Raw genomic sequence first — 27,536 nt, 5'->3', positions numbered from 1 at the left:
AGATTTCCCCTATAACCAAACAATTCAGACATCCAATCCCACAGAGCTGCAACAAAGGGGCAGGAAATCAGTAAGTGGTAGTAGTCGTCACTATGGGTTTTGCACAATATACACCAATTTGGGCATAAACACAAGAAAGGCCTTTTCTTTTACAAGTTTTCTGAAGTATTAATCTTACCATGGTATACCTTCCAGCAAAAGATAGATATTTTGGGGGGAATAGGCTTGCTCCAAACTTCTTGCACAAGGAAGTACCAAGAACGTCACTAGAGTACAGGGATTTGAAAAAATAAGCACAAATAAAAGACCCTTGGGAAGTAGGGGCCCATACTCTCTTATCAGAAGAAGGGTCTAAGCAAACATTGCCAAGAGAAGAAAGAAACTCAGTGACAATGAAATTTCCCCTTTCAGGTTTCTCCAAAAATGTTGGGCCTGGTCATGGAGCGGGCCGTGGACAAGAATTCAATGCACAACTCAACAGTTCTCTATTTATTCAGTGCTAGTGAATGGGACAGTGGTTGATTTCTTCCCAGCCATTAGGGGTATAAGACAGGGAGACCCCTTACCTCCTTTTTTGTTCTTACTAGTTGCTGATGTTTTGGGGAAATTGATCCACAGAGTAGACTCTAGGGGTCTCATTAGAGGTTGGAGGGTTGGAAGGGAGGACATCCCACTCACTCACTTACAGTTTGCTGATGATATGATCATGTTTTGTAAATGAGGTAATGTGAGCTTCATCAAGAACTTGAAACTGGTGATTCAACTATTTGAGCAAATGTCAAATTTGAAGGTGAATTTTGGGAAGAGTTGTGTAGTGGGTGTGAATCTAGAGGAGAGAGAGATTAGGGAGAGTGTAGAAGTACTTGGGTGTGAAGTTTTCAGGGTGACCTTTGAGTTATCTAGGGTTGCCCCCTGGTGATAATCCTAAGAGAGAGAGCTTTTCGAACGCAGTGGTCGAAAGATTTGTAAAATGACTTGTCTCTTGAAAAAAGAATTACCTCTCTCTGAGTGAAGGGACTACACTGATCAAGGCCACGTTAGCAAACTTACCCATTTATTTCCTTTCAGTGTTCAAGATTCCAAGGAAGGTTTGTAGTAGGCTAGAGAGGTTGATGAGAGATTTCCTTTGGGAACTGGGAAAAGGAATTAGGCCCTTTTAGGGAAGTGGTTTTGGAGGTTCCCTTTGGAGAAGGGGAAGCTATGGGCTAGAATAGTGGCAAGCATACATAAGTTGGAGCAAAATGGATGGGATGGTGGAACTAGAGCACAGACCACAAGCACTTCACCTTGGAAAGCCATTCATGATTTGCTTCCAGTTTTCTCCCCTCTTGTTAGGTATGATTTGAATTCAAGTAATTCCATAAAATTCTGGGAACAAATTTGGGTTGGGAATGCTCCTCTTAAAGACCAGTTTCCTTCTTTGTATGCTCTCTCTGATTTTAAAAATGAGTCAGTTTCTTCTTTCATCACCCCTTCCTCCTCCAGTTCTGGGTTTAGGTGGAACCTGGGTCCGAGGAGGGCTGTGAGGGACTTAGACCTCGACAGTATTTTGAGCCTCCTTGAACTTCTTGATAACGTTTTCTTAGACCCCTCTAAGGTGGACTCTAGGATTTGGACCCCTACCCCCACAGGCTCTTTTTCTTATGTTTCATTCTTCAAAGTCTTTTGCCAGTCCACCAGTCTTGCAACCTCCCCTTTCCCGGTTAATGAGATTTGGTGCAAACCAATTCCTCCTAGGATTGGTAGTTTTTGTTGGGAATCCTATTTGGAAAGTTTCAACACCGGTGATTTGCTCCAAAAGAAGAGACCCAATACTTGTTTGTCACATCATTGTTGTGTTCTTTGCAAAGCGGATGGGGAGACTGGTTTTCACTTACTGATGTCTTGCCAATTTGCAAACTCAAATTGGGAGTGGGCTTTTTCTCTCTTTGGGTGTAGGTGGAACCCTCCATCAGACTTGCAGAGTCTCTTTTCCCCTTCTTTTTTCAGGTGGTGCATGAAAAGGGGAAGCACTATGTGGAGAGGACTAAGGGCTGCAATATGCTAGTCATTATGGGAAGAAAGAAATTCTAGGATTTTCTCAGAAGATGAGAGAGGGGCTGAAAAGTTGAGGGCTGTGATCCATATAAGGGTTGTACAGTGGCTGAAATCATTTGAGCTATTTACAGACTACACAGTGGATGACATGTTGAGAAAGTGGGGTGAGATTGCAAAAGTGCACACAGACCAAACCAGTTATAAGGGTGTCCTGGACCCCCCCCCCCACCTGCTAGTTTCTTAAAATTAAATTTTGATGGGAGTTGTAGGGGGAATCCTGGACAATCAGGGATTGGAGGTGTTTTTAGGGATGAGAACGGGATCATTTCTGCCATGTTCTCAGGCCCAATTGGAGTGGGGGATTCCCTTAGAGCTGAGAGATTGGTAGTTATGGAAGGATTCAGAAAGCCAAGGAGATAAATGTCAGCAAACTCATAAATAAGGGGACTCGGAGGTGGTGATAGGGTGGCTGATTAAAGACAACTGCGGCTTATGGAACTACAGCAATGAGAGGAGTTAATTCAAGTGGCTGGTGCGGGAGATGGAAATCAGGATGAGTTGGGTTAAGAGATCAGCTAATTCTATAGCTGATGGATTAGCTAAACAAGGGAGAGAAAGGGAAGCAATGTTTTGGGCCAAGCTGTAACTTAACTGTCTTTTTTTTCCTTTTCTTTCTTTTGAGGGTTTAAGTTGTACTTGGAAGATAAGAGTGTTTGCCTTCCTTGCTGTAAATATTATGCTGTTTCAATGAATATAATGAATCTGTTATTGATAATAAAAAAAAATAAAAAAAAAAAACCTCAACAGTTCTCTATAAAAAGTATTACATTTCATGCAATTAAGAGTTCAAAACTTAAGCCTACAATACCTTTTAGCTTAACCTTACCACGTTAGAAAAGAATCATGAAAACACAACATATAGACAAGCATTGAATAAAAAGAAGCACAACATACAGTCGATAGTTTATTTAAGGTTCCCTCTATCTGCACAAAGTAAGCCTCCAACAGCATCTCCAAATCTTCAATATTTGGCTTAAAACCATTGAAGTTTCCAATACTGCTTTTGTTGCTCCCTGAGTCCTCGTAACTGAAAGTTGAAGCAAAGATGAAAGAATGCAAGTGCATAAGTACAATAAAGTATATACTGAAAATCTATTGCACATGAAAGTAAAATAACCGAGCCTTATTGCTACCATATATTATAATAATTCATGAAATTTACAAAACATTTCAAGGATGTTCTCAAAAAAATGATAAGATTAAGGACAGCCCAGTGCACAAGGTTCCAGTCAATGCAGGGTCTGTGGAGGGACAGATGTACACAGCCTTACCCCTGCACATACAGTGAGGATATTTCCAAAAACAATGATAAAATGTGCTTGTTTTAATTTTAAGAAGTCAGTATTGCTCTTTTTGATGGGTGTGGTTGATTCATACTTAAAATAATCAAATTTTGGTATCATGGCTTACATATACTAATATTGAAAGTGTGGCTGATAGTGTGGATTTTTTGTTTGACTAAAATGCCCAAATTTTTAAAATTTGGTCCCTCTCTAATTGTAAGGATAGAAATGTATTTTTCTTTTGATAAATGGATAGAAATGCCTGATTTGGGACTATGAAACCTTCCTACACAAATGCCTGATTTTGCATTATGCAGGCGGCTGCCCTTCAAGTGAAGAGGTAGAACGCTGGACCTCCCTCAAGTGGCGGAACCTGCAGACCTCGTCTGTGCGAAGGCTCAAAGGAAGCATGTGGCTCATCATTTTTGCTTCATAGGAAGAAGCATGCGAAGCTCTTCACTCCTGAAATCCCTACTTCAACGGGATGTGTTTCTCCTTGACGCATTGCACCTAGTTAGGTTGCTCGGAAAGACAGAGCCGCAATTTCGGCAAGTGGTGGGACAGAGTGTTCGGAGTTCCACTTTTAGTTTGGTGCCCGGCGGTTTTCAAGGAATTTGGAGACATAGTTGGGAGTTTCATCTCTGTCAAAGAACCATTCAACCTAAAAGCTTAAGCTGTTAGGAGAGGTCCTTGAATAGGTTGATATTCTCTAACATACCCCCCTCACACGAAAGCCCATTGGGCTTGAAGTGTGAACAAGCACAGGCCCACCCATACCTTGTGCTGAAACTTAATTAATTATAATGGGGGTAATGAGGATCGAACACTAGACCACTTGGTCAAAGTGGCTCTGATACCATGTCAAAGAACCATTCAACCTAAAAGCTTAAACTGTTAGGAGAGGTCCTTGATTAGGTTGATATTCTTTAACAATCTCTGTGGACCTGAACAACCTAGGAAAAATCTCGAAGCCCTCTGTCTTTTAGTGTGGAGCAGGATGGTTCGTGATATACCAAAATGTTTAGAAATCGTAGTTTGTGGTGTCAAGTATATTTTGCGGATTGCAATAAGTGATTTGGAGACACCTGTGGCCTGCCAAACTCTAAGTTGTAATGGAAGGGTTGTGAAGTAGCGGCCACCTGCTCTGCATTCGCAAGCAGGTTCGGAACAAACGACCTCTGGTGTGATGTTGGGGTCTGTTTTGGGGAACAATGAAGGCAATTTGTTTGGGCAAGGGGTTTCCTTTGTATATGCCAAAAGAAGTCACTGAAAAAGAAGAAGAGGGAGGAAACGATAGTCACAACTTCATAGTGGAAGCAGAGAGGCAAGGGAAATGGTATTGCAGAGGCTCCCAGCGCTGCTACATGCTGAAGCAGGGGCTCCCTTCCCGAATCAATCATCATCAACAGATAGGAGGACTAATGAGGCGCAGCTGTCAGTGGGTTTGTCACTTGACCTAGTGCCTTCAAAGGACCAGTCACCAAAGAAAACTAGAGCAACGGCCTTCTCTGTACATCGAATACCCTCCTGTTTTGCAGCTAGGCGTGACTTCACATCTGGAGCAAGGTGAGCCCAATGTTGGAGGGGATCTGGTGAGGGAATCCCTGCCGCAATTGCAAGAGGAAGATACTTCTGCACAGTTGGTAGATGCAAATCAGGTGGAGAAAGTGTTGGCCTTCAGGAAGTTCCTTGGGGTGTCCTACTCAAAGGAACAAGAACTCCAAGTACGAGAGTGGGTTTAAAGATAAATTAACTGACGAGGTGAAAGTTCACACCTCTCAGAATGATTCATATTTAAAAACAGGTACATATGTGGAGACAAAAAGGTCGTGGTCAAATTTCTCTTCTTCTTCTTTGTGTCTGTCTGGGAGTGGAAAATCCAAGTCTCTAATGGATTGTTACGACTTAACGACTGTTACTCCTTTCCGAGGGATATGCAGCACCAAGGGGAGGGGCAGAAGAGGCAAAGGCAGAAACAACTCGGCCTACTAGAGCAACTGTCTTCCTGCTTGATCATGATTGTTTGGGGTGTGTTTTGTTAGAGGTCCTAGATTAGTTACTTTCTTGTGGTTTGTTTTGTTTTATTGTTTGTGGCCTTTGAGCGAGTGAGCACAGGTCGAGAGTGGTGTTTTGGGATCTGTTAGGCTAACTTCTTATTGTATACCTCTTGTATAACTTCTTCCTGCTTTTCTAATAAAAGATACCTTATCCCTTTCAAAAAAAAAATATTAATTAACCATATTAAAGAAAAATAAGTGTAACAAGGTATAATTGTTGTCATTGATGATAGAAATAAAATACAAATTTAAAACCAACCCAAAAATGAAGTTGTTTTCCTATTTGGTGGTGAGTCAACAATTCAACCTTTTGGGTCAAATGTATCAAACCTAGATGTCATAATTAAATAATAATCAAATTGAAAAAGATGAAAACATACAAAAGTATAAAAAATACAAAAAACAAATGTAGCAAACATTTGGGCACATCTCAATATCATATATTCATCATATTAAAGAAAAAAGTGTAACAAACAAGAATAAATTTTATAGACATAAATATAAAAAGAAATTGTAGAAATTTTTGAAAACATTATTTGCTATCGTCATCATCAATATGCAGAGAACCGGACCAGGCATAGAACCGGAAAAGGGAGAGGTTCACGAGTCAAAGGTTTAACAGGGGTCGAACTGGAGGTCGAATCTTGATGATGTGGCATATACATATATATACTATAAGTCATATAAATAATATATATAATATATTTTACATCTTTTAATATACTTAAATATGGTGGATGGATGGTAAGTTTCTTAATTTTTAAAACTAATGACTAGGGTTCAAGCCTTTTAATTTACATCTTTAAAATACATGTATAATAATGCAATATATATACAATAAAGAGTCATTAATTAACATAACTAAAGAGGTGGATTAGTGGTAATTAAGTAATATGTGAGAATAAGAGGTCTTGGGTTCAAGTCTTGTTACTTACATTTTAAAATTCCACTCATGTATGAACCCGAGCGGTTTCATGAAACTGGGATTGGTTCACAGATTTTCTGGTTAAACTGGCTAGTCAACCAGTTTTAACCGAGTTTTGAGCAAGTCCAATTATTGGGGTGTGACCTAACCAGCCAGGGTCCCGGGTCACAGTTCAACCAGTTTGACCAGCCAGTCCAGTCCAGTTTTCTAAACGCTGGTCATCATCATCATAAAAATTGTGACGTATGTAAGGAGGTAGGCTTCACCCAGGGAAAAGCCCATTTGAGCAGCTTTTACTGCCTTGAATTGAGAATATCTTCGTACTTGTGTGCTTTATTTTCATGGGGAGATATTCCCAATCCAAGGTTGCAAAGGGCTGTTAGAACGGTGTGGGCATAGATTTGCCCTGATAGAAGCCAATCTAGTGTGTAAGTCTTGTTATCGTGATCTTTCAATGAAAACATTTGTTAGAATCAACTAAAAAGGGGTATTTTGGTCTTTTCCCCTGAGTAAAGTGCTAGTTGTATGTCTCCTCATATGTAGGGGAAATTTCGTCCTTGTAATTTTATGTTTTGTAATGTTTTAAACTTGGTCGACTGGGTTAGACGTTTGGTCTTCTCAGTTCGACATTGTTCATCTTCTTCTTCCTCTTCTCTTCTTCTTCTTCTTCTCTTCTTCCTTCCCCTTTTCTCAGTTCAGTTGAACAACACAAATGTGAAATGGGGTTGCTAGATCAAAGGAAGGCATCAACCTCTGTCAGCAGAAATATGTTCTTGACCTGTTGGAAGAAATGGGGTTGCTAGGTGTTAAACCAGCTAAAACTCCCATGTAACTGAATGTGAAATTGGGAAGTGACACAGGTGAATTATTTGATAATCCTGGAAGGTATAGAAGGCTAGTGGGAAAACTGAACTATCTAACTATCACTAGGCCTGATATCTCTTTTACCGTCAGTGTAGTAAGCCAGTTCATGCAAAACCCTCGAGTGCCTCACTGGGATGCAGTTCTTAAAATTGTACGGTATTTGAAGGGGGCCCCAGGTCGTAGGTAATACAAGCCAGGAGGTGACCTTGAAGTAGTTGGATACACCGACACAGACTGGGTTGGCTCTATATCAGACAGGAGATCCACTACAGGTTATTGCACCTTTCTAGGAGGAAATCTAGTGACTTGGAAGAGCAAGAAGCAGGCTGTTGTAGCAAGGAGCAATGCAGAAACTGAACACAGGGCCATGGCACATACTACATGTGAGCTAGTATGGTTGAAGAATCTATTGCAGGAAATCGGAATTTCAATAAGCAAACCCATGAAGCTATATTGTGACAACCAGGCTGCAATTCACATCTCATCCAACCTAGTTTTTCATGAGAGAACTAAACACATAGAGGTAGATTGCCACCTTGTAAGGGAAAAGGTCATCAATGGTGAGATAAGTACTGAGCATGTGAGAACAAGTGATCAATGGGCAGATCTGTTCACAAAAGGGTTGAGTTCGGGAAGAGTGAGCTATGTATGTAACAAGCTGGGCTTATATGATATATACTCTCCAGCTTGAGGGGGAGTTTTAGAATAAACTAAAAAGGGGTATTTTGGTCTTTTCCCCTAAGTAAAGTGCTAGTTGTATGTCTCCTCATATGCAGGGCCATTTCCGTCCCTGTAATTTTATGTTTTGTAATGTTTTAAACTTGGTCAACTGGGTTAGACGTTTGGTCTTCTCAGTTCGACACGATTCATCTTCTTCTTCCTCTTCTCCTCTTCTTCTTCTTCTCTTCTTCCTTCCTCTTTTCTCAGTTCGGCTGAACAGCACAAACGACATTATTCACTGAAAGATGCAACAATGCGATGGATAAGCCTGGCTCATTCTCTACAAAATCCTGCTAAAAGGGATGAACCTTAATAATGATTGTTATCTTTGTGGGGTGAAACAGGAGTCAGTCAGTGACCTGCACATCCACTGCCTAGTAACATTGCTGGTGTGGCCGATTTTCTGCAGCTATTTAATAGACAGTGGGTTACTTTCTTGAATTTGTCCTGTACGTATTTGCTGTACTCTTTCCAAACTGAGCCTAAAGGGAAAATTCATTGGATTGTATTGTGTTTTTCCCTTTCTTGGTCTGTATAGAAGAAAGAAATAGCCGGATTTTTGAAGAAAAAGCCTTGCCCTTAGAGCAAGTGAGCAACTTGATTGAATGGACCTTCATGAGGTGGCCTGGGTGTTGAAACAATATGCAGGGGTCAAAGATAACATGTTTAGGAACCAATGTGCTAGAATCATTTTTTCTATTTTTGCTCTTTTTTTCATGGACATTTTGTACATGCTGCACATATACCTATACCTTGTAATCTTTTGTCTCACCCTCTGTTCAGCAATATAATTTTTTTATGAATCAGCAATACAATATTATACACCACTTATCCAAAAAAAAATCACTAAACAATGCATAAAGCAGCGAAGTTAATTATATTGAAAGCAAAGAAAGGTCAAGTTACTGATTACAGTGATACTCTTTACCATTGGAAGGAAAAGAACAAAAACAAATGTAGCAAAAATGAAGGGTGGACCATGTAATGGATGAGGTCAGATTAATGGAACTTGAGAACTATAAGTTTGTACATGCAAATAAAAGAGAATTTAATTTTAAGCACCATACAAGGGTCTCTTGTACTTGTGTGATCATAAACCCTCATGAACTTGAAATAGTCATCAGCCATAGTACTACAGAGGTCAATTAACATAATATATGGCACTCCATGCCTCCTTGAGGAATAATTTGGTAACAGCATTCTTTTGAAATAGACATGGAAACAAAATGCAAAGGCATAGACTGCAGATGATTAATAGCTGTGTGCTTATAGCTATTTCAATATTACATAATGGATCCCAGCAAATATTATTGATCATAAAACCATGGTGATTTAACTAATTCTACAGTTTGCATGACCACCATAAACCAAAAAGAAAACAATGAAACCCATAATTGCAAGATGGCATAAATGGATTAAAACTCTTAAAAGACTGACAAAACAAAAATGAGTAATAAATGCAAACAATCCATTAAATTAACACACCTTTCATTATCAAATTCAAGTGGGTCAATATCCTTATCTAATTCATCCTTTGAGACAATTTCTTCAGATTGCTGGCGGAAGATCTTTTCTGACAAATACATCTCAGCCATGTCCATATCATCATCCAACAAATTTTCAAGCTCATCCCTCACCTGAGAAACATGAAATGACAATACAGCAGAAATAAAGAACATATCTGAAAGCATAATGAATTCTCCAAAGCTAGATACTGCAAATTCAAGCACCATGTCTCTCTAGTGGAGCAGACAGCAATAACAGTTGTAAAGGTTTTAAGTTAAATGGAAATTTAATTAACAAAAAGTTCTAATGAAACTAATATGCTTCACCAAAACATTCCAATATATGGTTATGTTAGAGAGATGATTGTAGGTGCATATGCACAACATGCAAAAGTTTTCTTACATCCAGTAAACTGGCTAACAGGATACATTTATAATGGGCAGAGTTAGACCTATTAACAGATAAAGAAAAAAATTAAAAGGGAGTTCGACCAAATCGAAGTAAACAAATGTCGTTTATGATATAATAAAGAGCTGCATAAGTGTTCAAGAAGCTGCTCATGAATTCCTTCTGTCCATCTAAACCTCATCTACCACCAACTGCAGCCGTCATGATTCAGTATACCTGGTCAAAAGTCCATTTTGTATACTTTTTTCATCCATTTTCAAACTTAAGAGTGTCATAAAATTCAATCCATCAATTGGTTCCTGTTTTTCAAATAAACAACAAAGTCTGAGTATTTTCAGAATTATATTATTTGAGAAAAAATATACCTGCTACTTATGATGTAGTTTTAAGCGCTCCACCTCTTTCTAGACTTCAAATTGAACAAATAAGGTGAAGCTGATTATGAAAACTGAAACTGAAACATGTCATAGATAAAAACAGAAAGGGGCCTAAGCATATCTCAGACTGAAGAGACTCAGAGGGACTCAGAAATTTTTCCTAGCTATAACATTCTAACCAAATGAAAAAAGGAAAAATGTCCACATAATGTGAGAATGGAATTGAATTCACTTCCCCTCACTTCATGCTTTTACAGATATTTTCATGTCTTGAATGATTCGGAGTGTCCCTTATTTTACAATTTGCTGATGAAACTTTATTTTCTGCAAGGGTGACCTGTATACAATGCTAAATTTGAGTTTCATTTTAAAATGGCCTGAGGCAATCTCAGGGCTGAAAATCAACTTTTTAAGAGTGAATTGTTTGCTATTGGTGAGGAGGTAGATGCAGATTTGTTGGATGATTTGATAGGATGTGAAGTTCACAAATTGCCCATATGATTTCTGGGGCTTCCTCTAGGAGAAAAGTGCAATAGAAGTGGGGGCTTGGGAATAAGAAACCTGAAGCTCTTCAATAAGGCTATATTAGGGAAGTGGTATTCGAGATTTTCACGAGAAATATGATCAAGGGAGAAATAGCTGGGATCCAGGTGATGTTAATCTTACTTACAGTTGGAACCTGTGGATAGGTTTTTGCCCAGCCTGGCTCTTGTTTGTAGCTGATTTGTGTTTTTAGTGTCTTTCGGGTGACTTCTTCAGCACCTTCAGTTGTATACACCTTGTATGCCATTTTTCTTTTAATGATACCTTACCCTTTTCAAAAAAATATATATATAAAATTGGGGTTGGTATGAGGGTAAGGTTTTGGAATGAACTCTGTTTTGAAGAAAATAGGTTGAAAGAGATTTACCCTGTTTTATTTGACTTAGCTGTAAACAAAGAAGCTTGGGTGGCAGATCTGCTGACTTATTGAAATGGTACAGCAACATGGTCTCCCTTCAGGAGGAACTTAAAGAACTGGAAGGTGGAGTAACTGACTAATCTGCTACAAAAGCTCTACATTTTTATCCCAAGAAGATCAGGGGAAGTTGACAAAAGAGAATGGAGATGGTGCAAGGATGGCAGGTTTTCAGTTACTCCTTCTGTGGTAGTATGGAGGGTGGAGGAAGTCGTTTCCCATGGAAAAGTGTTTGGTGTACAACTGCTCCAAAGGTGGCTTTTCTTGTGTGGACAGAAGCACTGAACACATGTCCAACTAGAGATAACTTAGTGAAGAGGGGTTTTTTGATTGATAGCATGCTGCATCTTCTGTAATGAGGAATTGGAATCATTTATTTTTGCACTGCTATTTTGCTAGAAGGCTGTGGGTTGAAGTGCTGGACATTCTTGGACTCCAATTCTGTTTTCCAAATTCTGTGGTGGAATTTTTAGCTAGTTGGCAGCTGAACTCTAAGAAAAAAAGGAAAAGTAGTTTGGAAGGTGATTCCTTTGGCAATTTTTTGGACTGCGGATGAAATGAAATGGCAAATTATACAAAACCTTGAAAAGAACAGAAGACACAATTGTCAAGGAATTGTGGGGTAGAATACATTCTTTGTTTGCAATGAACAGATTGTTTACAGATATACCATACAGCTCTTTTTTGAATACTATTTTGTTATTTTGTAATGTATAAGCAATACTTTTTGTAAAGGTGGAGGTAGCTTTTGGCACGGCTACTTGCTGTATAGGTGTGGGGATGTTAGTTTTCCTTTCTTAATACATTACCATTTTTTCAGAAAAAAAAATGATGCTTCCAGTAAATTAACTGTCAATCTTTAATAAACCAGCTAAGTGAAATAGGAACTGTAAGGCTACTCCAGAATCCAGACACTATGACTTTTAGATAAATACAGGCTTCAAGTGGCATCAACATTTAGCACCTAAGACAAGCATTATAGGTTGCAAGGAACATTATTGATCTTGTGAGATTCATGCACTATGACCAGGCATGTACCAAGTGGCATGCTTGGCATGTGTCGAATTACATCCACGAAAGTACCCTGACATTGTGATCAACACCATTGATGTAAGACTGACTGCTCTGATAAAAATTGATGTAGGAGTGGAATGGCCCATGAATGCATCTTGGCGGGCAATGATGGGCTAAGAAGGATTTAAGAGGTGATTTTAAGGCAAAGTAGAGATTGGTTAGGTTAGTAGGGTCTCGGGGCTTGACTGCAAGAATTGCAAACTTGTCCCAAGATTATGAAAAACTTCTTTTTTTTCTAATTTTGATTGATAAAAACATTGAGAGAACTTCAAAATAAAGAAAATAGCAGGACTGGAATTTTTTAATGAAATTTTGTAGGTAGGGTGGATAACTATAAAGGTCTTAACAAATTTACGAGGGCCAATAATATGTCTTGCACAAAAGACAAAAGCTCGACTTTGTGAAGAAAATCTTAAAACTATGGAATCTAGGGTTCTGGATGGAACTTTGAGATAATATTTGGTGGGATGAAAGGTTATGAAAATTTATGGGTTGCCCAAATATGAGAGCAATCAGAGATGGTTTGGCACAAAAAGATGCATGCGAATGCGAAATTTTTCAATTTTAGAAGTGAACAAAAGAGAAACATATCCGGGCCGAGTGATATAGGACCAACTAAACCAATTAATGGAGGACTGAACCGAATTACTGAAGGATGAATCTAGGAGGATAATGGTGGGTTAGGAAGGATTTAAGTATGATTTTAGGACTATATGTATAAATAGGTTAATAGGAAGGGTTTACAAGGTTTGATTGCAAGAGTTGCATATTTGTCCAAAAACAGTGAAGAAATCTGAAATGAGAAAAATAGATCAAGGATTGAAAATTTTCAATGAAGTTTTGTAGATAGAGTTTGAATGGATGGTTCTAGGGACCAACCAAGTTTTCTAGGGCTCAAAGTACATCTTGTACAAAAGGATGAAAATTCTGGTTTGTGAAGAAAACATAAAAGTTATGGAATCTCAACATCTCGGATGAAAATTCTGGTTTGTGAAGAAAACCTCTATTCCCAAGAAGTACCTTAGAGGTCTCAAGTCTTTTATCTCAAACTCAAAGACCAAAAGCTTCTTAAGTCTTTTGATCTCTTTTTGAACCATTTCCTATCACCACCATGTCATCCACATTAGAAATCAATGCTGATAGTTTCTGTCGGCAAGATATGATTTGCGGCAAATTAAGAAAGATATGATTTGCTGCAAATTTAGAAAGCTTTGATTTGATTGATTACAGATTTGAATAAATTTAGGATAGATTAGATTTGAATAAAATTAGGAAAGTCATATCCTAGGATTAAGGGAAAGATTTAATCAATCCCTAATTGAGAGAGATTCTAGGAGTTTGTCTCTCCTATCTTTTCTTATTTAAGTTGTATGCTCAACATGTTTTATCAACACATTATCAATACAGAAGTTTTTCTTCTTCTCTCCCTCTTTATTTCTTCTTCTCTTCCTCTTTATTTTCCACAGTTTCTCTCCTCTTTTTCTATAGAATAGTGTGTGATCAGCCCTAGGTGATTGCTTAAATCCATACAAGGCTCTCCTCAAGCAGTATACGTTTCCATTCATGTTATACCCCTGTGGAGGATCCATATAGACCTCCTCTTGAAGATCTTCATTCGAAAAGGCATTCTTGACATCTAAGTGCTGCAATTCCCAGCTATAGTTAGCTGCTAGAACAGTAACACCCATATGGTGTTCAACTTGGCAACTGGAGCAAAGGTCTTTGTATAGTCAATGCCCTCCTGTGTAAATCCCTTTACCACCAACTTTGCTTTATATCTCTCTACTAATCCATCAGCATTATGTTTCACAGCATACACCCATTTACACTCAATAGTGCTCTTTCCAACTAGTAGATCCATCACTTCCCAAGTACTAGCCTTTAATGCTTCTCTCATTTCTTCATCCATTGCTTCCCTCCATTTAGGGTCAGCAACTGCCTCTTAGTACCTAGGAGTGGAAATGGAAGACAAGGCAGAAACAAAGGAATAATATGTTGGGGACAAAATGAGAATAAGAAACAAACTTATTTATAGGGTGAAGGGTACAAGACCGAGTGGGTTTCCACAAAGCAATGGGAAGATTCAATTTTGAGTCAGAAGTAATAAGGATATTACATTGTCCAGCTTCAAAGGCATATCTATTTGGTTGTAGTCATCAACTAATGCACCTCTCTTCCTTTTCCTCCAATACACACCCATCTCCCTCTCAACCATCTTGTCAACTTCTGTAGTAGGAGCCACTTCATCATCTTGAATAGTGGGAGCAGGAGCAATCTAATAATCTTAGGTTTGTGAGTTAGGACAAGGGCCATGATCAAAACACTAAGGAGCAAGAGGAGAAGATGGAAGGGAAGAAGACACGATGGAAGCATAAACAAACGGATTAACTTCAGAGGAATTCTCTTCCACCCCACAATTCTCCCCCTTAAGAGGATTCTGGGAAGGTTCAAAGAAAGACTATGACTCACAAAAGGTAACATCCTTGGTGATAAATTTCCTCTTTCTATGCAAATCAAAGCACTTGTATCGTTTTTGTGTGAGTGAATAACACAAAAAAAACTCCCCAAATTGCCCTTTCATCCAACTTAGTTCTTTTTGGATCCTTAACATGAATGAAATGGACACAACCAAAGAATTTTGACGGTAAAGAAAACACGGGACCATTAGGACAAAGAATAGAGAAAGGGGTTTTCAACCCAAGTATCCCAGATGGCATCCTATTTATCAAATATGATGCAGTGAGCACTGCATGAGACAGATACTTCTTGGGAACCTTGTGCTGAAACGATAAAGCATGGGATGTCTCCATAAGATGTCTATTCTTCCTCTCTGCTACCCCATTCTGTTGTGGAGTGTAACTACAAGAGGATTAGTGTAAAGTCCCTTGATTTTCAAAGAATGCGTTCAAGGTGTTCTTAAAGTATTCAATTGCATTGTCCAACGTGAATTATCTAAACTTGTAAGCAAGGGGAGAGGAGTCTCCTGTCCAGCCATACCAGAGAAGGCTGCTCTTGATTGTTGGACCAAGTCTAAGAACCCCATGCCAAAGGCAAATCGAGCATCTCCCATTTTTACAAGAAATCAAAGAAAATTCTCATACCCCTAAATGTTCTTGTGCAGCCTTTTATCCTCCATCTTGAGGATGACACTGAAATCTCCACCAATTAACCAAGGTCCATCCTAAACACTTCTTACCCCCATCAAGTTCCTCCCAAAAGGCTTCTTTTAAGCTAGAGCCAATGGGTCCATACACACCTGTCATTGAAAGAGAAAAGTTGAAAGGGATCTAAAGGAGCTTTACTGAAATTGAAAACTTTCCAACTACTTGGTTCAAAAGCTTGAAGCAACTCGAGTTCAAAAGAAGAGCAATCCCACTAACCATGTTAACCACTAGAATGGTTAGCTAGTGTCACAAGGACCAAAACACCAAAAACTTCTCACTTCTCTGAAAATGAAATTCTGGAGTTTAGTTTCTTGTAATAAAAGAATGTTTGACTTCCTTTCCTTCAAAAAAAATCGAAACCACCATTCTCCTTCAACCAAAGCCAAGACCACTAACATTCCAAGAAATTAATCTTAAATTCTCCATGGAATATCGTCTAAAAGCTCTATTGTTTCAATTTCCACTCCCAACATAGTCGTTTAAAGCCCAGGTCAGACGAAGAAGCTCTTTGGATTACCTCTTGTTCTTCTTCCTTTTTCCATCAAGTGTCTACTTTCAATTACCACCAACAAAGCTTTTGTCTCCTCATCCATGCCTTCGAAAGAAACCCTTAGAAACTTCCTGAAATAAAGAAGCTTAGAAAAAACCCACGATGATACCTCATTTTCATTAGTGTACCTCAGGTTTACCAACTTATGTTGAACCAAATGTTGTAGATCAAGGGTCTTTGAAATATGAGAGCAATCCAAAGAGCAATCGGAAATTGTTTGGCACAAAAAGGACGAAATGGCAAAAATAAGAAAACTTTAGTACTTTGATGTAAACTAAAGAGATGATTACTTGGGTCAAACCCATATATGGGAATAGGTTTTCTAGTTGGTTTATTTAGAGAAGAGATCTAAATGGCTTAGGAATCTTACAAGTGACAATATAGTTTGGGAACCAAAAGTATTGTACATGTTAGCCTTTTCATCCTCTACAAATGGGAGAAGTTCCAGCTCAAAGTCCTAGTTATGTGTCTGAAATAATCCCCTTTGTGAGGAAGTTATTAAAGGCATCTTCCATACCAGTTTGATATATATATACACTGGCATCCATTTCTAAAGGCATCTTATATATGTTTAATTGTTAGTAATAACCTTTTAAGTCTTAGCTAAATTGTTTTGAGTGTTGAATTAATGATCTCAGGAGTAATAGATTTTAAACCAGACATCAAGCTCTAAAGCTAACAAGGGAATATACAAACTTAATCGGACCCTGTGTTCTTTCATTGGATACAAACTGAATTTGGTGTCTTCAAATCAAAAGGATCTTTGATAAAATCAAGATCCAGAAGATACATAATTGAATAGATCAATTGAATTCATAACTCCATAAGGCCTGTCAGTGTAAGAATCATATGCCTTTACAGGAGCATTCTATGCAAGGCATAGAGCATAATTGCTTCAGATGTTTTCTCACCTAGTAGTTCTCAAGACCAACCAGAATGGTAAAGTTATTGTAACCGGAATTTCCCTTCACATTTCTTTTGGAGTTCTCAAATATCATACTCATAACCTTTCATCTTGATAAAAATATAGTATTGATACACATCCTTGACCAAAACGAAAAAAAAAAAAAAAAAAAGGAGGAGCTTCCAGAATGTGAGTGTATTGTCCTTTTCTCATGCCGTTAAGTCAAACAATTAATGTTCATGGACAAAGAGGAAGAAAAATTGTGAACTATCCATATGCTTATAATTCATTTTTGGGACTCGAATTACTCCAAACTACAAAACAGATGTTGACATACATGTCTGTGTGTATGTCTGTATAAATCTCACCTTCTGGACTCTCCCAGATAATGCAACAAGGCGATTCTTTATATGTCTAACACGCTGGAGATTAAGTGTGCTGATCTTAGAAGTCAATTCATCTAAAGCAGGATATGCCTCTTGTTCCAATGTAGAAGTCTGTTCCAATATACATAAACAAATAGTTTAAAACAACGTAACTGATCCATACAGCATAAACAAACTTAGAACTAATTAATATTACTTAATTAAAACAAAATATTACATTCAGGAATAAAAAAAAAAATCAAGGTCAGAATGCTTAGTCATCCTTGAAATCTGCCAACTTGCATAGTTAGTAACCATTGATACAAATTCCAATCCAATTAACCTGCCAAAAACAAAATACAACTATAACTCAACCTAAGAGTTCTTGTCTTGGCATATTTTCTCCTACTTGATGAACTAAGCTGTCATTCTTTTGCTAAAGTTGTACTACAGCTAAAGCTTATTTGGCTTCAGTTTAACTACACAGATATTTATCTCTAGGTTCCAGCTCTGCCCCGGTAAACCCATGAGTGCTTTAATATATCAAACCAGATAACAATTAAGAAAACACCTCAGCTTGCTGAGTTATTCCCAAAATGTCATGCTTAAGCCAAATTCCACTTTACTTCATTGAGGACTCTTGATGATCACCACTCCAGCATTATGAGTTTTCCTTTATTATTTATTTTTATAGGTAACAGTAATATTTATTGAAATCTGTACAGAATAATTACAATATATACAAGGATTAGGCTAGCATAAGCTACCAAAACCCAAATTGCATGAACCTCCCCTTACATGATTACTCCCCAAATCAGAGCTTCCCTGATGACTCCTAGCCTTGCAAGTTAAGTCAGCTACCATGTTAACAGATCCGTTAGTCCAATTCCAAACGACACCCAACTCTCTAACTAGATTTTTAGTTTCGCTCACAGTATGCCTGCCACTTGCCTTGTGCCCCCTGTTTAAGCCATCCTGTTAAAATTCAGGAGTCACCTTCCACCATAATTCTGCTCAAATTCAATCGCTTGCAAAGCTATAATCCCTGTAGTAAATCTCTAAATTCAATTTTCCTATATTTGATTTTCTTTCCTCTTTTTTGGTAACAAAAAGCATTAAATGTTGACAGAAGGTGATCTTGGTTTCAAACTTCAGAGGAACACACAAACTGGGGTCTCTAAACTGTAGAAGGAGCTAATGATATGGTGGCTATTCCATGAATCATGTCTTGCCATTGCATTCTTCTCATCACTCTCAGGTTGAGGTATAATGTGTCACTTCCAATAAATGACCTAGCATGATGCATGAACAGAAAAAGACAATTCAGGATCCATGACCATAAGAGTTTCGTAAAAGTTTTAGTACAGCTGTCGACCTGACAGAACATTACTCCTTTATCTGGGCCAAGGATTGGTAGTATAAGACAAGCTCACACTATATATCTTGAACACATCTTTTTTTTCAACCAATGTCGTATTGAACCTGAGCCCATCTTTACAATTCCGTTCCCATTCACAACCATAAGAACAGTTCCAACACACATATACAAAGAACTCTAAAAGAATCATAGACATGTCAAAGGAACATCTAGAAACATTTTATTGAATATTATACAACTCATGGACTCTTAATGAATGTATCTGTATCACTTGTAAAACTAGTTTTCTACTAATATAACATTGTAGAGAACACTGATGTGGGCCCCACAGCTACGGTCCCACTGTGTTCGTAGGGTAGAAGATGTTCTAGTCTGCCTAGGGTTAGCTATTGGTCATTTAGTTGTTTCAGTTGTTATTTATTTCAGTCTTATTTTTTGCTCTATTTGTTATGTAAAGACTAAGGGCAGATCTGTCCTTTCCATGTAATGAGCATAACCTATAAATATTAATTAAAGTGGCGGCGGCAGAACATTAAGCTTCTGCTCCTCCTTTCAACCCTTGTGTTCTACTACTTCTCCTCCCTCTTCCTCTTCTTTCCTCTTACTTTTCTTCTTATCTTCGATCCTGAAATCCATTAGGGTTCAAAACTGATAACAGTCCTGAACTTCTACTTGGTATCAGAGCTAGGGCTTCTCATGTGAGTCTAGTCCAGCCGGCCACATGAGAACCATCTAAGGCTGGAAGCTGAGAAAGCAGAATTCGTTGACTGGTTCTTGGAGATCTCCAGAGGATTAGCAGCTGTTTGAAGAAGTGCCACAGTTGCAGCGAGTTGGTGATCAGGAAGAATCGGAGAAGGCTAGGGTTCGAGTAACCTTGGTAGGCAGCGAACTGCATCCTATTGTAAGTCTTTTATTTTCTGAAGAAGTAACATCAGAAAAGATAGGTTGAACCTATCCAGCAAGGGTGGTCGAACCACTCTAGGGTTTTATCTCTCTATTCTCTAGGGTTTTGTCTTATCCCTGCGGCAAACCCTAGTATTAGGTCGAACCTTGTGATCTTATCCCTGCGGCAAACCCTAATAGTTCTCCTCAACATTGATCAGTTTTAGGGTTTCATATTAACCCTAATACAAACCTTATCCGTACGGTACTGTCTGGAGTGTACGGCTCTTAGGACTGATTAAAACCTCAAATTGGCTTCAGCATATCAGATTGCTCTTCAAACTGTTTTTCAGTTTTCTTTTGGGGGTTCGAACACTTCTAAAGGGGTGAAAACAGTTCGGACTGTTGCTGTTGTGTGTGGTTATTGATTTCAGGTCAGTCTTATACATATTTCATGCACGTCTATCGTGAGTACAGATTGGTTCTATACTAATTTTGTGACTGTTGTTGGGAGTCCTAGTGCTGGTTTTGACTGTAGTAACCATAATTTTGAGACTTCTGGTTCTTGACCAAAATGGAGTTTAAGAATCAGGCAGAAGGCAATTTTGGGAACAGCAGTTATGGTGGTGGTTCTGAGACAGGTTTTCAGATTACAACCGTAAAGTTTGATGGATCAAACTATTTGGAATGGGCCCACTCAGCCATGATGGCTATTGGGGGAAGGGGCAAAGTAGGGTATCTCTTGGGAGATGTGGCAGAACCTTCCAAGGGAGACCCTATGTATACCAAGTGGGTCCAAGAAAACTACTTGGTTATGACATGGCTCTGGAATTCTATGCAGCCCCATATCATCCAAAATTACTTATGGGCAAAGACAACCAAGGAGATATGGAATGTGATGAAAGAGACTTACTCCCAACCCCTTAATGTTACCAGAGCATATGAGTTGAAATGTGAGGTGAATGCCCTTAAATAATGAGAGAAACCGGTGTCGGTCTACTTCTCTACCTTGAAGTCCCTGTGGCATGAGATTGATCACTTAGAGACTCTTGAGTGGGAGAGTCCCAAAGATGCTCAGATACATAGAAAGCACATCAAGACAAAAAGAGTGTTTGAGTTCCTGGCAGGACTGAATTCAGAATATGATATTGTGAGGCAGCAGATTTTGACCAGAGATAGTGTGACCCTCTCTCAGGCATACTCCTTAGTGCACAGTGAAGAGACCAGGAGGAAAGTCATGATGCAACCTCAGCCGCTTACACCTGCCTTGGTAGTTGTCAAACCCAAAACAGAGGGTGATTCAGAGAGGGACAGAAAGAAGGAAGATAAAAGGGATGTGGTGTGTGAGCATTGCAAGAAACCTAAACACACAAAAGAAACATGTTGGAAGCTGCATCCACATTTGGTCCCGGCAAAGTTGAGAAATAAAAGGGGTAATGCTCATGTGGCTATGACTACTGATTCAACATCCTTATCTGGCACAAGAGGCACACCATTAGAGACCTTAGCTGCAGTTCGGGCTGCTCTAATACAATTGGAGAAGGAAGTTGGCAGTTCAGCTCAGTTACCGCAGTCATCATCAGCTCCGGCCACACCGGCCTTTGCACACTCAGGTACTCGAGCCTCAGCCTACCATGCCTCCGCTCCAGGTACTACTAAACCGTGTTAGGTAATAGATTCAGGTGCCTCCGACCATATGACTAGCTTGCCCTCTTTGTTTACTACTTATCACTTATCTTCTGGTAGGGATAAAGTATCTATAGCTGATGGCTCTCTTGTCCCTATTTCTGGCAAGGGTGACATCAAACTATCAGATACTATATCCTTGTCCTCTGTCTTGCATGTTCATAAACTGGATACTTACCTCATTTCCGTTAGTAGTATTACCAAACATTTGAATTGCTCAGTAACTTTCTTTCCTGACCGATGTGTTTTTCAGGACATGGAGACGAAGAAGGTGATTGGGACTGGCTGTGAGACGAATGGGATCTATCTGCTCGGGGAGAGTTCATGTCGGGAAGAGTCAGTGGATAAGAAGTTACTTGTTTCTCAGGTTGTGAGTCCGGTTATGTTGTGGCATAACCAATTGGGTCATTTATCCGTTCGGTCCTTGAAGAGTCTGTTTCCTACTTTGTTTGAGTCTGTTGAGTCATCTCAGTTGAAATGTGAAAGTTGTGAGTTTGCTAAACATTGTAGAAATTCTTATTCATTGTGTAATAAAACGAGTAATAGTTCTTTTGATATTGTGCATACTGATGTTTGGGGGCCATATCACATTCCTTCTATGGGTGGGTACAGGTATTTTTTGTTATTTGTTGATGACCACACCCGGTTTTCTTAGGTTTATCTTATACGATCACGAGATGAAGTGTCTGCCCTGACCCAAAACTTCCACCAAATGATCCTAACCCAGTTTGATGCCAGGATAAAAGTGCTTAGATCTGATAATGCAAAGGAATACTTTGCTAAGCCATTGGCATCGTACCTCCTTAATCATGGGGTTATCCACCAGAGCACGTGCCCTCATACACCTCAACAGAATGGGGTTGTAGAGAGGAAGAATAGGCACATCTTGGAGGTGGCTAGAAGTATTATGTTTACCTCCAATGTCCCTATTCGCTTCTGGGGTGATGCTATCCTTACGGCGATATCTCTTATTAATCGAATTCCTTCTCGGGTTCTTGATATAAAACCTCTTTTTTCCTTTCTATACCCCAATGAGGAGTTGTTCACTATTCCCCTCAAGACATTTGGTTGTACCTGTTTTGTTCAGCTTCTTGGTCCCCATCACTCCAAGTTTCAACCCAAGGCCTCCAAATGCATCTTTCTTGGTTATGCACAAACTCAAAAGGGTTATTGTTGTTATGATCCTGTCTCAGGGAAGAAGTTTGTATCCATGGATGTCACTTTCTTTGAGGAGACACCCTACTATTCTCGGGTCTCTCCTCAAGGGGAGAGTAGTAAGCGTGGAGATTTGGGTCCTTTTCTTCAGGGGGAGTGCAGTGAGGACAGGGTTAATACCTTTGGGATTGTCCCCTTACCTATTCCAATTGGTGATGAGGGCTGTAATAGTGAGGGTGGTCAAAGGGATCGGGAGTTGAGAGTCTATCATAAGCGATGCAAGCAGGTTGATCCCGGTCATCAGCAGTTCCAGCCAGCTCCAATCTCTTCTGTAGCTCCAAGTCCAAATATTACAGTCCCAGGGCCAACAGAGACTCCTTCCATTGTTGCTACCTCACCCTCTACAGATGACCTTGACCTTCCCATTGCCCTCAGTAAAGGAAAACGGCATTGCACCACATCTACAGCCCACTGCATCTCCTAGTTTTTGTCCTATGATCGCCTATCTCCCTCCTACAGGTCCTATCTCACCTCCGTTGCTGATGTCCCTATTCCGAGAACAGTGCAAGAAGTCCTATCAGTCCTAGAGTGGAGAGGTGCAATGCAAGTTGAAATGGATGCCCTGTTGAAAAATAATACCTGGGAGCTAGTTGACTTGCCCAGAGGAAAGAAACCAGTTGGATGCAGGTGGGTATTTACTGTGAAGCACAATGCGGATGGTTCCATTGAGAGGTACAAAGCCCGGCTAGTTGCAAAAGGGTTCACTCAGACTTATGGTATAGATTACTTGGAGACATTTGCCCCGGTAGCCAAGATGACCACCATTCGGGTTCTATTATCTCTCGCAGCAAGCTACACTTGGCCTTTGTACCAAATGGATGTTAAAAATGCATTGTATGGTTTGAAGCAGTCACCTAGAGCTTGGTTCGACAGATTCAGACTAGCCCTTGGGAAGTTCGGTTTTGTACAGGCCCAGTCAGATCATACACTGTTCATCAAGAGGGTGGAGTCGTCACTGACACTACTTGCAATTTATGTTGATGATATTGTGGTGACAGGAAATGACAACCATGAGATTGAGCCCCTCAAACAGCCCCTTCATTAAGAGTTTGAGGTGAAAGATCTAGGTACACTACGGTATTTTTTGGGTATTGAGGTTGCTAGATCTAAACAGGGGATCTTTGTCTCTCAGAGGAAATATGTGTTAGATCTCTTGACTGAAACTGGAAAGCTAGGTGTCGAACCTGCAGATACACCCATTGAACAGAACCACAGGATTAGTGCAGAGAGTGGGGAGCTGCTTGAAGACAAAGTTATGTTCCAGCGGTTAGTGGGAAAGCTCCTATATCTATGCCTTACCCGACCAAACATTAGTTATGCCGTTAGTGTTATTAGTCAGTACATGCATTCTCCTAGAACCACGCACCTTCTAGCAGCAGAAAGAATACTAGCATACTTGAAGAGATGCCCAGGTAGAGGTATACTGTTCAAGAACAATGACCACATGAAGGTGGAAGTCTATACGGATGCCGATTGGGCTGGGAGTGTTGATGACAGAAGGTCTACCTCTGAATATTGTGCTCTTGTGGGAGGTAACCTGGTTTCTTGGCGGAGTAAGAAACAGAGTGTTGTCTCCCGATCCAATTCTGAAGCTGAGTACAGGTCAATGGTTAATGGAGTGGCTGAAATTCTTTGGCTGAGATCACTACTTGAGGAATTGGGTTGAGTATGAGAAGCCCCTGATGTTGTATTGTGATAATCAAGCGGCTATTAATATAGCACACAACCCAGTGCAGCATGACAGGACTAAACATATTGAAGTTGATCGACACTTTGTACGAGAGAGGGTCTCATCACAAGAAGTGTGTCTCCCATACATCACCTCCAATATGCAACTGGCAGATATCCTTACCAAAGCTGTATCACGGAAGAAGCTAGAGGCAAATCTATCCAAGTTGGAAATGATAAACATTTATTCCCAACTTGAGGGGGAGTGTAGAGAACACTGATGTGGGTCCCACAGCTACGGTCCCACTGTGTTCGTAGGGTAGAAGATGTTCTAGTCTGCCTAGGGTTAGCTATTGGTCATTTAGTTGTTTCAGTTGTTATTTATTTCAGTCTTATTTTTTGCTCTGTTTGTTATGTAAAGACTAAGGGCAGATCTGTCATTTCCATGTAATGAGCATAACCTATAAATATTAATTAAAGTGGCGGTGGCAGAACATTAAGCTCCTGCTCCTCCTTTCAACCCTTGTGTTCTACTGCTTCTCCTCCCTCTTCCTCTTCTTTCCTCTTACTTTTCTTCTTATCTTCGATCCTGAAATCCATTAGGGTTCAAGACTGATAACAGTCCTGAACTTCTACTGACATGCCTACAAATTTTAGTACTGCTTAATGAACTTCTGCACATAATATTTTGCATATTGTTTTTTACTTACTTTGGTTAAAGAATCAATAATTGGTACATAGGTACATGATATATGTGATGGTTAGAATATTCACAATAAGTTGAACTTAAAAAGCAATAAGAGTTTGTATATTTTTCAGAGTCTAAGCAAAAGACAAGAGAAAAAAATCAATAAGAGTCTATTTAAATACTTCCTTGTTTCTTCAAGTTCAAAATATTACAATGGCAGGTTTCCACCTGATGCTTTCAGCACAAAACTAGTCAACTACAGCTATGGTTTATATGGTATCAAACAGATAACTGTAGTAAGACCTTGAGGGAAGAAGTTTCAGAAGTAATCGGTATTCAACATTAAAAAGGACATAACCACTGTATTCTATAATGGGAAGAAAGAAGTCTTAGCTTTCTGTTCTTACTTGTCAATTCAAAGGGAAGACCAGTGAAAATTGTGAAGAAACAATACTTATTAAAGAAGTGTAGTATATACCTCGGATTCTAGGCACCTGCAAGTAGATTCAAGGCAAGCTTCAAGTGCCTTGAACTCAAAAGGCAACACCTTCGGGCCATCCACTTTTGGCATGTCCTCTGTACGCAGGGGACCGTCACTACCATTTATTGGAATGACTTCTGTACGTTTAGAATTGTCATAGGGCTGTTGAGAAGAATTATGGGAAGAAGAAATAGTGGGCGAGTCGTCTGCATCCATCTGTGAAACTTCCAATTCAGCATCACTGCCTTCTTACAGAAATTTAATTGAGTCCACAGAAATAAAAATTAAAAAAAAAAATCTAGAATTAACCAAAGGAGAACAATTTTCTGCCAAAACCAAATTGAACAAATTCCATAGAATTGAGAAACAATACACTCCAGAAAAAAAAAAAAAAAAAAAAAGAAAAGAAAAAAAAGAAAGAAAGAAAAAACTCACCCCCGGATGTGCCACATTGAAGTTGGCAAGACGGGATTCAAGATCACCAACGAAAGGAGCAACGGCCGGATTCTGCGAGTTCAGCACCAACACCTCCGTCGCAGTGATAATCGCCTTGATATGCTCCAAATTCACAACAATCGCCCTCTCTCTCCCAAGTATAGTCGAGGGGTACGAAAGCGCAGGATCAAGAATCCTCAAATCACGCGCCGGGAGTCCAGTCCGTCGCATGATGGAATGCTTTCCAGCCTCCTCCAAGTGAGACTGTCCAGATTCAGACACAACGAGCCATGCCCTAATGCCGGCACCCTTCCGCCTCGGCGCCGGTGGCAAAGGAGGCGGAGGCGGTGCTGGTGGGGCTGTGTAGAGTTCTAGTCCTGTCATCCGGTTGGATTGCTAAGGTTGGTTTGTGCGGTGAAGAAGATAAGTTTGCATCTTCATTCTGAGGATTTGGAGTCAAAGCTTGCAATTTGTTACAAGAGACACGTAGGTTTTGGACTTAACTGGTCCAGATCCAGACCTCCTTTACTCTATCTTTTATTCTTTTGACACTTTATTCGCCTATTCGTGCAGTAGTGTCTTCAAAGCTTCTTGTCTCTGTTGTATGTAGTCAACTCCATGAGGATTTATGTTGGCGGGTACGGACGATCTCTTACCGGTCGTTATCCGTCAAGTTCTGTTTTGCGTTCTGTGGTATTTAAAATATATCGTGAGGGTAGTTTAGGTATTACGAAGGCCACGTTTTCACTTACACGTGTAAAAAGGGCAAAGATTCTGGTACTGGGACAAGTCACAACCATCTAGATTCTAGATAAAGGATTTTTTTTTTTTTTATTTATTATTTTTTATGCCGGGAGGCGAGAATGCCCAGTGATTCATAAACGTTGATATGCAACATAATTGCAAATTTTGGCAAAGTCGAGGGAATTGGCGAGGAGATAGAGCGGATCACTTGGGAGATCAAACTAAATAATTGGAAGGCTACAAATCTTTCTCAGGTGGGAAAACTAATCTTCACTAAAACTGTCATCCATCCAAGTTGTCCCAAACCATCTCATGTCTATGTTTATGCTTCGAGCTAAAGTGGACAAAATTCGAAGGAATTTGTTGTGGAAACATGGAAGGTAGCCTGGTCTTTCTTAAACAAGGAAAGTTCCCTTTCGGTGCAGCTCTTAAAAACCAAGCGTTGGAAGAGCAAGATTCACTTCCCACAGAAAATTAGTGTTAAACTCTTAACTTCTTTGTCTCTAATAAAATTAGTTTGGTTTTCGCCTATTCTTCCTAGGTATAAAATTTTCCTTTGGAGACTGAGGGGTTTTCTATTTCTTCTTCTTGTGTTTTCTGTAAAACTGAGATTGAATCGGTGTTTCACCTTTTTTTTTTTCTTTAACTATTCGTTTGCAAGAGCAATTTGGTTTGCCTCTCCTATGCCTTACGTTTTGAATTTGGTTGGTGCTTCAATCCAGGAGACTGTTACTGCGATGTTGGCTTTCCTTGGTAATTAAAAAGATAAAAAAGACTTTTTAATTACATCTCTAGAGAAAGTGGTGAACCATATTTTGTTCTGTTCAGCCCAAGTAAAGGCATTCTTTAATTACATCTCTAGAGAAAAAAAAAAAAAAAACACTCGTTAGCCCATGAAATTGCAAAATGGGCCCAAAGAGGGGATAAGGAGGTTTGTTTTGTAGATACCCCTCCTACTTTCTTGGTAGCTTAGTACAAAAACTTTCTAAATGAATGGTAATCTCCAATTTCATAAAAAAAAAATTAAAATTAAAAAACATTGATCCCTGTATACACTTGGGACTTGGGTTTATTCAGGTGGAGGGATGTCATCATAAAATTTTATTA

At 39.4% G+C, this 27,536-nt stretch overlaps 1 protein-coding gene across 1 annotated transcript in view; it reads right to left on the bottom strand.

The window, feature by feature from the left end:
- Window positions 1–26,356, bottom strand: part of LOC148852036 (magnesium transporter MRS2-F-like) — a 29,819-nt gene extending 3,463 nt beyond the window's left edge. Inside the window, exons 1-5 of the mRNA XM_088944105.1 lie at window positions 25,686–26,356; window positions 25,248–25,466; window positions 17,256–17,384; window positions 9,432–9,583; window positions 2,992–3,124 (exon numbers count right to left, since the gene is read on the bottom strand). Coding sequence (XP_088800231.1) covers window positions 2,992–3,124; window positions 9,432–9,583; window positions 17,256–17,384; window positions 25,248–25,466; window positions 25,686–26,069 — 1,017 coding nt within the window. The 5' untranslated portion in view covers window positions 26,070–26,356. The remainder of the gene's footprint in view (window positions 1–2,991; window positions 3,125–9,431; window positions 9,584–17,255; window positions 17,385–25,247; window positions 25,467–25,685) is intronic.
- Between the last annotated feature and the right edge of the window lie 1,180 nt (window positions 26,357–27,536).

This window comes from Nelumbo lutea, chromosome 5, assembly GCF_056320005.1.
Source record: "Nelumbo lutea isolate HS-2025 chromosome 5, American lotus-T2T, whole genome shotgun sequence".
Taxonomy (NCBI): domain Eukaryota; kingdom Viridiplantae; phylum Streptophyta; class Magnoliopsida; order Proteales; family Nelumbonaceae; genus Nelumbo; species Nelumbo lutea.
Note: the sequence above shows the minus strand (reverse complement) of the source record. Positions and strands in the feature narration are given on the sequence as shown.